This window comes from Ranitomeya imitator, chromosome 1 (assembly GCF_032444005.1).
Source record: "Ranitomeya imitator isolate aRanImi1 chromosome 1, aRanImi1.pri, whole genome shotgun sequence".
In the NCBI taxonomy this organism is placed as follows: Eukaryota; Metazoa; Chordata; class Amphibia; order Anura; family Dendrobatidae; genus Ranitomeya; species Ranitomeya imitator.
Window position 1 is genome coordinate 1058630527 of NC_091282.1, and position 12877 is coordinate 1058643403.

Consider the following 12877-nt stretch of genomic DNA (forward strand, 5'->3'; position numbering starts at 1 on the left):
TAGAGGAGCCATTTGTTTCAATAACGCAAGATTTCGTCCTGTGTGCGGAGAGGCACCGTCTACGAGAGTCATCAATCCATGTGGAAGCGGAGGTCTATTCCTAGGGCCGCACAATATACCTGAGTGTGCGAGGGTGGACATTACCCCAAAACTCGCAGGCCTGCCAGCAGTAAGGTGGTACACACAGCTGGCATGCTCTGGGGCACCAACGTGCCACCTCCCCAAATAATTGTATTGGTTGCAGCAGTGATAAAATGAGCGCCTACACCCCAATGGTATCGTTATCTCTTCCTGGACATCAGAAATAGAGGATTTTCGGGGCTTGCAAAAATCTTAGGGACCAATGTTATTCAAATCACTTTTCTTTCTTTTTGTCTTTTGACAAAAGTCCCTTCTTTCCACCAAAGTTGGCAAAATGAATCTTACAGCGATATCTCATTTATTGGCACACTGCTATCACTGAATGGCAGCTGCCCACGCCATGTTGCTGTGCCTCCCGGCAGCTTTGTGTTGATGACTTCTTCTGATCGTCAGCATGTCAGCCATTCACTTTATGCTTCTAGCTATAGCTTATGGTGTCATTAAGGCTCTTTTCACTCGGCAGGACTTTTATTCTGGGTAAATGTGTACACTGGGATGTATTGGTGTAAGGAAGCACCAAACATCATAACGTCCTCCTCCAGGAGAAATACACAAGGGTTCATGGATACTCCAGGATGCTTCTCAGATGAATGACATGGAAGTAGAACAAAGATACGGTCCAGCACCAACGCAGTGTTAACACATCATTTAATTGAGACTCCAATAAAATCCCATAAAAAGCAGACTTGGTTAGTGAAACGCATGGGCTATGCATTTTGAGCCCATTAATGATCTTTACAGAGCACTGATTGCTGTTAAAGCATAAACCATAAAAATGAACAGACTGAAGACGTCATCGTGGGAGTGCACCTCCTGTGTGTCCACCAGTAATGAGAAAACACATACAATCACATAAATACTGATGGAATCGACTTCACAAGTTATGATTTATTTGTTCTTCAGGGATGAAGGACGTTTGTGCTATGGGCACACAGATCACTATATAACCTTTTCTTTTCATTTTTATAATGGAGTCACCCATAGAATTCTATTTTTTTGTAACTTTTATTTAAGAATAGAAATGTGTTCAGTAGAATAAAATTTCACAGATTCCCACGAGTTGTTGATTGTGGACCGCAACATTTTTTTCATACCCTTATGACAGAGCTTTGTTGAGGGCAGGAGGAAGTATCAGAAAGTAAACTTTTTTTCTTAATACATACAGAATGGAAAAAGTGGAACATATCCCTTTGGGTGGGCCAGTTTGGCTTTTCCTGATTGAACATGGGGGCTATTGATCCATTTAATGTGTACACTCGGCGCTTTCCTTGGTTTTACTCTGGTCGAGTTCAAAGGTGTGCGACACTATGCAGATTAAAGACTACATGTACATCTACCGTATATAGAAAAAACATTCCTAAAAATGCGTCCCCTTTCATTTCCATTTAATAAAACTTGCTGTTACAAGCACACTACTTGGTAATCACTCCTTGGGGTATTGGTCTTCTACCGTTTCATCAGATAAGTGTGTCCTGAGGCTCCTTCATGCCCAAACTCCTCAATGTTATTTCAACATTCTGTTAATCTAGCATCCTTTTGGAAAACTCAATGAGCTGTCCTTATTAAAATAGTCCTACTGATAGGACTGGAAAGTTGGATGGCGAATTCATCCCGATTTGCTCCACATCTGTACAAGATCTTGAGATTTGCTGTAGACTGAGGAGTGATGAATGTCCTTTTTAAGCTATAAAATTCTCATCTAGATTGACCATCTTCAACAGACCCTTTCTGTAAAGTTGAGTAAAACTCACATGATTGTTGACCAGGTGAAATTTTAAAAGCAAATTATTGTATTAGCTGACAAGACAGACTGTCATAATCTGGAAAGAAGTAGACTATAGTATATACAATTTTCATCTGATATTTTCAAATAGTGATGAGCAAACCTGTGGATGTTTGGTTTCCCTCGAACATCTAAAAAAGATAGGTTCGGGTACCAGAAAGGGGGGCCCGAGCAGTCGTTGTTTGCGGTAAGATCGTTACCGCCAGTCAGAGCTATGATTCCCACTCCCGTCAATTGACATCGTGAGCCAGCAACTGTAGCTGGCGGTAAAAAGGTAAAAGGTTACCTCCAGTCACAGTCGTTGGCTGCTGAGAGAGTACTGCACCAATAATTCTGCGCCTGCTGTCGCTGAGAACAGTAGTATTCATTAGCCGATGCTTGTGCGCTATAAATAAAAATGGTGTGGGGTATCTTCTATTTTTGATAACCAGTGCAGGCAAAACTGACAGCTGCTGGCTGTAACTCTCCTTGGTCAGCTTTATCATGGATGGTTGTCAAGAATGGAAGGGTCCACAGCTGTGATTTTAAAAAAAAAGTTTAAATTAAACAAACAAACAAATTTAGGGTTCCCCCCATTTCTGACAACCAGCCAAGCTAAAGCAAACAGCTGAGGGCTGGTATTCTCAGACTGGTAAGGAACCACGGATCTTGAGGGACCCCACTGCGTAAAAGTAGCAGTCCGCAGCCATCACGAACAAGCACATCTATCAGAGTCTTTTTTCAGCTCTTCCCATTTGCCCCGGTGTGGTGGCAAATGGGGTAATAGTTGTGGAGTTGATGTGAGCTGATTTGTGGCTGCTGACATCAAGCCCAGGGGTTAGTAATGAAGAGGCGTCTTTAAGACGCCCCCATTACTAGCCACAGTTATATTGTAAAAAAATGCAAAGTCAAAATAAATTGAAATAAATGCACTGACACCTTTATTTGAAATATAAATAAAAAAGCATAGTTATACTCACCTTACTCCTAATCCACCGATGCCCATGTCACATGTAAAAGACAGAAAATAGTAACAGCCATAATACTCGCCTTAAGCTTAATCCACCCATGGCCAGGTCCCCTGTGAAAAAAAACATAACAGAAAATAACAATAGATGCACCTTTTCTGGGGCAGAAAGGGTGCAATATTCATGGCCCCCTACCAGTCTGAGAATGCCATCCCACAGCGGTTTGCTTTAGCTTGGCTGGTTGTCAAGGAGGGGGGGCACACCATTTTATAAAATTGAGAAAAATGTGTGTGGTTGCGAAGATCATTATTAGCCAGGCACTCAGTTGATCAACATGTGTTCAGTTACCCTTCGATCTGATCTAATGCCTTTTGCATATGTTGGGTGCTGCACAATGTATGTTCCTAATGACAGGCAGTTTTTGAGAAGGGTGTGCTAATAAGTGGTTACTATGGAATTATAAGGGATCTGTGATTTTTTGGGGTTGGGCAGATCGCCTAAGGCCAGATGTTTCCTTCTGTGTGTCTGTTTGCATACTGACAAATAAACCATAACTTCTATAGCTTCTAAAAATTCGTCCAGGTTGGGTTTCTTTTCTACATAGTTCTTTTGCTAAGGGATTGCCTATGCAGAACGTAGAACAGGATTTGTTTTTTACTATTATTTCATTTCTGATTGTCTTTAAGAAGTCTTTTGACCTTTGGTTGGAGCTGACAATGTGCCAGAAAGATCCAGTGTGTAAAGAGCTAACATCTGTCCGTGAAATATTTCTCTGGGAATGATTTGTGCAATCACCAGGATATCTGCCGAGCAATGGTCACAGAGCATGTGAACAAGAACTGCCGCTATGGTTTTGGCATCTGGGGACCTTGCATGTTCACAAATTCTGTAGTTGACGTGCCCTTAATTGTCTAGGAATATTCTGTCATATTGAACAATTTGTGAAGAAATGACTTTACTCCCGGCTAATGGCGGTGCTTCCTTTCATGTATCTACAGCTTTGGTAAGAGATCTGCAGGAAGCTTCAGGCGTGGCTGTGAATGCATTGTCTTGGAGCCCTCCGAAATGATTGTGGTAAGTCTCTTCCTCGGCTCGCTGTTTGCTCGCTGGCTTATTCCCTCTTGCTGTATAGACTTGTTTTCCTGGGGTATATGCACAGTATTAGTTGGTAAGTTGAGGATGGGTGTGGACTACGGCCTACAATGTTGGCATTCCTGAAGGAGTAATCGGACCACTTCCTTCCTCAGGGTAAGACATTCACAATGCCCCTTGTTCTATTCATTGCAAAAATGTTCACATTAGTGCGGGATACATTTTAACCCATTCACTGTCACTAGAGATAATATCCAAGTATAGAGCATTCAGTAGACTTATGGGAAGAGTATTCTGAATTTTAGATACAAAAACTTATAAGAGGTGAGTAATCCACGAATTGTGCATACAATGTCACAACAGTTGGGACAATTTTCACAAAAATTTGCAACTTTTTAATTCTTAATGCACTTAAAAGAAAATGGAGGAAAAGTGGCCCTAGCCATCGGGGGTCCTGTAAACCTGCCCTAGTTGTCGGGGGTCCTGTAAACCTGCCCTAGGCGTCGGAGGTCCTGTAAACCTGCCCTAGTTGTCGGGGGTCCTGTAAACCTGCCCTAGGCGTCGGGGGTCCTGTAAACCTGCCCTAGGCGTCGGGGGTCCTGTAAACCTGCCCTAGGCGTCGGGGGTCCTGTAAACCTGCCCTAGGCGAAGGGGGTCCTGTAAACCTGCCCTAGGCGTCGGGGGTCCTGTAAACCTGCCCTATGTGTCGGGGGTCCTGTAAACTTGTCCTAGGCGTCGGGGGTCCTGTAAACCTGCCCTAGGCGTCGGGGGTCCTGTAAACCTTCCCTAGGCATCAGGGGTCCTGTAAACCTGCCCTAGGCGTCGGGGGTCCTGTAAACCTGCCCTAGGCGTTGGGGGTTCTGTAAACCTGCCCTAGGCGTCGGGGGTCCTGTAAACCTTCCCTAGGCATCGGGGGTCCTGTAAACTTGGCTTAGGCGTCGGGGGTCCTGTAAACCTGCCCTAGGCGTCGGGGGTCCTGTAAACCTGCCCTAGCCGTCCGGGGGTCCTGTAAACCTGCCCTAGGCGTCGGGGGTCCTGTAAACCTGCCCTAGGCGTCGGGGTTCCTGTAAACCTGCCCTAGGCGTCGGGGTTCCTGTAAACCTGCCCTAGGCGTCGGGGGTCCTGTAAACCTGCCCTAGGCGTCGGGGGTCCTGTAAACCTGCCCTAGCCGTTGGGGGTCCTGTAAACCTGCCCTAGCCGTCGGGGGTCCTGTAAACCTGCCCTAGGTGTCGGGGGTCCTGTAAACTTGCCCTAAAATGTTGTGTTGAGATGATTGTGGTGTAATTATTTTGCGTCTCTCGGAATCATACCATTAATACCATATGTCATCATCTCAGATGGTCTGGGGTGCAATATTCTCCCCGGCAGTTAAGGGGTTAGTAAATGATGTTTCTGTTGTCCGCTGATCACGTTCTTCTCCAGGTTGCAGCACTGTGACAAGACAGCGACACCTGGTCACAGGCGGGTCCTTCCACATGTGTTCAGTATTGGAGAAATTGCAGGATGGTGTAGTAATTCTTTGGAGCTGCACGGTCTCATCAGAGACGCTTGTATGTAATACTTTGTGCAGGCAGAGTTTTTGAGGAGTATTTTGGAGCAGATGCTCTGCATACATGTCACAGAAGTTCATTTCTCTACAGTGATAATCCTCTGCTGTTCTTATGAGGAGGGTTTTTTTTTCCCCTTATTCACTTCAGGCTTTAAACAAAATGCCTGGTGGAAAAAAATGGGAAGCAATCCACTCCAAATAAGACAAGTTACATAGTTACATAGTTATTAAGGTTGAAGGAAGACTATATGTCCATCTAGTTCAACCCATAGCCTAACCTAACATGTTGATCCAGAGGAAGGCAAAAAAAACCCATGTGCAAAGAGTAAGCTCCACATTGGGGAAAAAAATTCCTTCCCGACTCCACATACGGCAATCAGACTAGTTCCCTGGATCAAGTGTCCTATCAAAATGCAAACAAAACACTAAAACTGTCAAAACCGCTTCATGAAAATAAAAACTTGACCAAAAAAAGGAGCGTTTCCTGATGCGAAAGGAAAAATCTCTTCTGAACTCGTGAAAACAGCTGTGTGCACTTGGCCCCAGTGCTCTCCTGATCACGAGCTCTGGTGTCCAGGCAGCAGGAGAGCCTCCACGTGCTGCAGCCTCCATTGCTCATACACAATGCTTGACACCATGTGCCTTGGCTTGTTCTCACTAGGTTGACTATATGGATGAAAATGAAGAGTACTTCCAGAGACAAGCGTCCCATCGGCAGTCTCGCCGCAGATTTAGGAAGATCAACCAGAAAGGAGAGCGACAAACAATCATTGACACTGTGGATCCTTATCCAGTTGGAAAACCTCCATTGCCCAGAGGCTACCACACAGTGAGTACCATCTTACTGATTACTGATTGTGCTGAACTAGGGCACTGTACTGTTGTTTCATCTGTAGCTTGTTACAATTGATGGCGTCCAGGTCCTCCATGAAGGTACAATGGTCCTCCATGAAGGTATAATGGCCCTCCATGGTGGCGCGCTGGTCCTCCATGTTAGCGCGCTGGTCCTCCATGTTAGCGCGCTGGTCCTCCATGGCGGCGCGCTGGTCCTCCATGGCGGCGCTCAGGTCCTCCATGGCGGTGCGCAGGTCCTCCATGGCGGCGCGCTGGTCCTCCAATGACGGGCAGCTCGAATTTTCCTGACTCTTGATTCTGGTGAAACCTATAGAATAAGTTTCTATAAGTTTCATTTATTGTGAATGTTACCGCACATATATGGCCAGTGAAACTGGGTGGGGAACAGGGCCATCTTATTCTCGAGTTCGATGAAGGTCACAGCTGAAACTGCACAGAATATCATGATGTGCCTACTTGACTTATCCTAAAAGGTTCTTCTAGGACATCCCTTGTTAGGCCGGTTGCACACATCCATGTTTTTTATTTTGGCAACCTATTAAACCTAATTGATGTTGCTGAGTATTTTTAAATTTTATTTAAAAATAAATTATGATAAAATATATATGATTAAATGATTGCAGCTTCATGTTAAAATAATTTTAATAACATTTTTAGCATGAACCTGCAATCAGTCAATAGTTTCCCCTACTACTGTATAATGCTAATTCATTGCTGCATATGGGCTTCATAGAGGACTAAAATGGCATGGACTGCCTAGAATTTGGCTATTTGCGTCCATGACTGATAAAGGCATTTAAATGGTTAAACAGCAATAATTTGAGCACACTCCGGTCACTGCTGTTTCTGGAAGATGCTGGCTGTATAACACAGGTGGCATCTCCCGGGTATAGGGGAGGCACAGCTCCTGAGCCTGCTCAGTACACCGGCACCCAACTCTGTGGCTATATTATATTAGGGTTGCCCACTGCTGTGATATTGATGACCTTTCCTTCTCTGCAGATCAGTGGGGGTCCGGTACCCGACAGTTACCAGCTCTGGCTGGATATAAATGTGTGCAGAGTAGAGCTGCACCGCTCCACTGGTTGCTTAGTGGGTCCTGCAGATCATTCCCTATACATTAGTATTAGTAATATTGCTTCCACATGATGGGAAAACACTCTAATATATTAAAGGGATTGTCTAGTCTAAAATGAAGAGTCTGCAGTCACTCTTGTGTGACTGCAGACTTGTGAATCCCCCCGACGCCTACACTGTGTGCTGCGGGATTTGCCCTGGGGGAAGTAGATCTATGCAGTCCTACATAGAGCGAAATATCCGATATTAGTGCAGGCATTAGCCCAGCTAATACTAATGGTGGTAGGGTGTGGGCCTGGGCCTTCTGTAAGTGGCCATGTAACTACCCACATGATGTGACCTCAGAGGTCGATTACTGTACAGTCACTGCCCCGGTGCCCAGCATGGCTGCCATACCTATATGCATGTGGCAGAGGAGGTTGGTTTTGCAGCAAGGCTACAGATTTTGCAGTCCCCTATGTCCTGCCTGTGAGCCCCCAAACACTGACGGTATAGGCTGCCACTTATGCTGCGCTGGCGCTGGAGTTTCGGCTTATGGCCGGCAATCCTGACATCACTTTGATACGGCGGCGGCTGACAATGCCTCCGTCACGGGCGTTCATGTCCCTTCGTCACTACAGGGCTTGTATCTCCCCGATTGTCTCTAATTACAGGACAGCATAAATGGTCTCCTGCCAGGTTCTGAGGAAGCCCACAATGACCTGATACCTGCTCAGGGGCCACCAGGAAGAGCGAAATGCTGCTCCGTATAGACTGGCTGATCAGAGATGAAGCCAAGACGTGGCACCCCACCAGGAACAAGGGATAGAGCCAATGCCAGAGCAGTCCTTTAGGCTCATTGCTTTTAATTTATATCCCACAAAATACATTGGCTTCTAAGTGGCTGCGCCTCCTGCCCCACCATTACATATAGGGCAACCTCACAATACCGAATTCTTAGCCACACTCCGAAGTGAAGCTTCACACGTGGCCCCCTGAAGCGGACGTAAACCATGACTATACTTTGAGGTGGAGGCACACAAGCTTCTGAGCTGGGACGTGTCCGCATCACCTTTATTTGCAGCTCTGGGATTACAGCGAGCTAAACACAGGGCAGCAGGCGCTTTCCACACATCTCCCTGCTTCCACACTGTACTGTCCAACTAGCTGGAGAAATGGCCGCCGCCGCCGCCTCCTGTCAGATGATGGTTGGCCGGCGGAGCCCTGCTGTGCTGTACGTATTTTGGGTCTGTTTGTAGAAGTGTTTCGGAATGTGAGACGCTTCATCACGAGCCGCGGATTCCATTGTAGCATTAGAAGGTATTACAATCATTCATCATGGCAGGTCAGTTACACAGCAGCCTACATCCATGGTATGCGTCCTCCCCACCTTCCCTCCTGCTTTGTATTCCTTCTATAGTCCGCTCTTCACCACGGCACTAGTTAACCCCTGAGGACCCTGCCCATCAATACCTTTAAAAGGGAACCTGTCAGCAGGATTGTGCACAGTAACCTACACACAGTGTCAGGTCAGCGCCATTATACTGATTAATATACCTGGGTGATGAAATCCGTCTTGTGGTTGTTGTGTAATCTTTATTTTCAGTTTTGCGTTAATGATATGCTTGTGCCCCGGGGTGGCCTGTGGGGGATCTTCATGTGGTGCTCTGATTAGGTATTCATAATGCAGACTGTCCGAGAGCTGCTACTGTGCAGGCGCGGCGGCGCCATCTTGGAGGAGGATTTTTTTTTTCTTTCTTTTCCAGCAAGATGGTGTCGCCTGCACAGCACCAGCTATTGGATCTCTATATACACCAATAGCAGCTACTGCACAGGCGCGGCGGGCACTATTTTCAAATTGATAATTTTTTTTATACTTGTTCAGTAACATCAAGAATACTTACTATCTGGACACTAAACGTGTGATTTATGCTGGCCACGGCTGGCACCTGCCTGCAGAAGCATTTTTTTTTTCTTCCTTATGTACAGGTATTCACTATGCAATCTAGGGGTCAGTGACCTGTCAGCAGTCTGTATTTTGAATACCTAATCAGGGCTCCATATGAAGACCCCCACAGGCCGCCCCGGGGAACGAGCATGTGATTAACTCAAAACTGGAAATAAAGATTACACAACAACCACAAGACAGATTTCATCACCAGGTATCATTGTAATCAGCATAACGGCGCTGACCTGACACTGTTTGTAGGTTACTGTGCACAATCCTGCTGACAGGTTCCCTTTAAAGGGGACCTGTCACCTGAATTTGGCAGGACCGGTTTCCGGTCATATGGGCGGAGTTTTCAGGTGTTTGATTCACCCTTTCCTTACCCGCTGGCTGCATGCTGGCCGCAATATTGGAGTAAAGATCATTCTCTGTCCTCCGTAGTACACACCTGCACAAGGCAAGACTGCTTTGCGCAGGCGTGTACTACGGAGGACAGAGAATGAACTTCAATCCAATATTGCGGCCAGCATGCAGCCAGCGGGTAAGGAAAGGGTGAATCAAACACCTGAAAACTCCGCCCATATGACCGGAAACCGGTCCTGCCAAATTCAGGTGACAGGTTCCCTTCAAGGAATGAATCCCTTTCAGTCTATCATCATGGCACCTTCCAGGAATTTTAATCAGAGGGATTCTGTCCTGCAATCAGTATTCTCATACGAAGGCTATATATATATTTGTTTGTTATTAAATGACATGAACACCATCATAAATACTTAAATAACTGTTTTGAGCTAAAAATTATTTTTGCTATTGTGTTCTTCTAAGGCTGGTTTCACATTTGCGTTTTTTGCCGCTGCGTTTCAGCACAAAAAAACACATGCGTTTTTTCCCTATACTTAACATTAAAAACGCATGCTTTTTTTGCATGCGTGTTGCGGCCGCATGCGTCGTTTCTATGCATGCGTTGTGTTGCAGAAATGCAACATGTAGTAATTTCTAGCGGCGTTTTTTTGCTGCAAAAAACCCTGTTGCTGTCTATGTAAACGCATGCGTTTTTAAGCACATGCGTTTGCATGCGTTTTAATAGAAAAACACAAGAATACACAATGATAAGCCAACCCCAAACCCTAACCCTTACCCTAACCATAGGGGATCCTAACCCTAAGGGTTAGGGTTAGGATCCCATATGGTTAGGGTTAGGATCCCTTAGGGTTAGGGTTAGGATCCCTTAAGGTTAGGGTTAGGATCCCTAGGGTTACTAGGGATCCTAACCCTAGCTATTTCTGTTTAAAGTGGATTTTCTTGTTGATTTTGATGATTGGCAGCTGTCACACACTTCTCATCATGCGTTTTAAAAACGCAAATGCAGGAAAAAACGCACGTAAACGCGTCAAAATGCTGTGTTTGTATTAAAATATGCAAAAACGCATGCGTCTAAAAAACACGGCGTTTTAACGCGTTTACATGTGTTTTTTTCACCACATGCGTTTGCGTTTAAAACGCTGCGGTTTTTAAACGCAAATGTGAAACCAGCCTAAAGTTTGCACTATTTGCCTTCTACAGCCTGTGTAGACTATTGTTGGCTACAGAATGGGTTAGCTAGGAATCTGTCACCTTATTCTCGTCAAATTAGTAACTTTTACCTGTCTTCGTCTCGGCTATACTTAGCTGATTTATAATAATAATAATTATCAATAATCTTTACATAGCGCTAACATATTCCGCAGCGCTTTACAGTTTGCACACATTTATGACAATATAGAAGTTTAGCTCACCTTTGGTACAGTTTGTGGTCATAAATCAGGTGAGAGAAGCTCAGATAACGGCTCGCCATATGGGCGGGCTCACTAACAGATGCCCATTTTACTCCTTATAAAGTCAGGAATGAAAAGGGAAACAACACGTAAAAGACAAAGAGTGCAAAACCTTTTAATGAACCCAATTGCCAAAAGATTTGTATCCCATAATATGTGCATTTAAAGGGAATCGGTCTGCTGGTTTTTGCTATGTAATTGTCTGAGAGCAGCATAGTCATTTTGATAATCGCTCTACTGCAGATCTAGCAGTGCTCAGAATGCTGAGCTCTCTATAACCCCTCCCACACCACTGATTGGCAGCTTCCTGTGTATATTGCCAGATACAGAGCACAGAGCAGTTGAACACAGAGCAGTTGACTAGGAAGCACAAGACACCTAGTCCTGTAGTGATAATGTGCTGCTGATAAAACACTGATTTTATTGAAACAAAAGCACACAGCTCTGTAAGTGACACGCCGCTGTAGTCAGTCTCTCTGCCCCACATCATGATGCTTTCAGACTACATAGCAAAAACCTGATGATACATTTTTTTGCACTTTAAGGAAATCTATCCCCGACAATGTCCATTCCGCTACAAGCTAAATGTGCTCCAGTTCTAGACCTTTGATGTTAGGAGATCACTTCATGAGACCCTGTGTAGCCATGTAGGGCTTGCCTGTTCCCGGGGATTGCATGGCTCCGTAGAGGTTCTCATTAACGTGCCCTTCACATGATCTTCATACTGATGGGATGTTTAATAGCATGTCTTGGTAATGCTCATCTTTTCCTTTCCTTTCCTATGGCATTCATTTCATTTTGGCTGGCAGGAAAGCTCTAAACCTCAGGTATTGTAACTGTTCCATGTCTTGTCCCGAGCGCCCGCTGTACATGTAAGGCTGCGATCACACATGGTGCATTAGTGGTGGTTTTGCTGCTGTCTTACTAGAGTTGTAATCGATGGAATTTCTAAACTTTCATTGACAAGTTACATTTTCATTCCAAATTATAGGATGTTATTTCCACCACATTGAATTATCCATGACATAAGGTGGAACATTTGGATTATTCACCAGTAATTCAGCAAATGCCACCTGCTGTAAAGAACGTCACCCCCACACCTTCTCACCACTGATGGGCAGCTTGTGGACCGGGCCTTACTGCTTTCTGTAATCATGTGTTCACTGTATGTGCCTGCAGTGTAAAGGTTAGCGGGAGCCCGCCATAGATGATGCTGTCTGGCCGGCAGGCGGTGGGATATGGTCAGGGGGAGATGATCACATTGATATGTGACTTTTGAAGGCAAAGATTCAGTAGAACTTACCATGTATTGATTTTAAATCTCTGCTCTCTGGGGTCTTAATCAATGACCGACAGCCGTCCCTGTACGAAATGACATACGGACATGGCCGTCAGTGAGGAAGACCGCCAGCGGGGAAGAAATAGAAGTTATGCGGAGTCTACTCCACATCCCCTGCGCTGTAACCCCCCGCTGCCTGTGACTGCTTCCAATTGACTCTCACATGCAAAATGTTCATCAGCGTCTAGTGTCAAAATGTGCCTGTTTGTGACTTGGGCTTCTAAGCAGGAGCTGCGCTGCGCCCCAGGTCTGTGCTTCATCTGAGTTTGGTGTACCTTTGATTGTACGGTAACCCCCATCCATATTAAAGGGAACCTGTCACCAGGTTTGGCCGATATGAGATGCGGCCATCA

General features: G+C 45.3%; 1 protein-coding gene across 14 annotated transcripts in view; it reads left to right on the forward strand.

Moving 5' to 3' along the window:
• RAPGEF2 (Rap guanine nucleotide exchange factor 2) overlaps positions 1-12877 on the forward strand; it is a 253329-nt gene that overhangs the window by 149781 nt on the left and 90671 nt on the right. For 11 of the 14 annotated variants that reach the window (XM_069744146.1, XM_069744157.1, XM_069744147.1 and 8 more), the window contains 3 exons: positions 3870-3945; positions 6174-6341; positions 11995-12012. In XM_069744146.1, the coding sequence (XP_069600247.1) occupies positions 3870-3945; positions 6174-6341; positions 11995-12012 (262 nt within the window). The remainder of the gene's footprint in view (positions 1-3869; positions 3946-6173; positions 6342-11994; positions 12013-12877) is intronic. The other 3 variants (XM_069744150.1, XM_069744144.1, XM_069744152.1) reach the window with 1 other exon arrangement.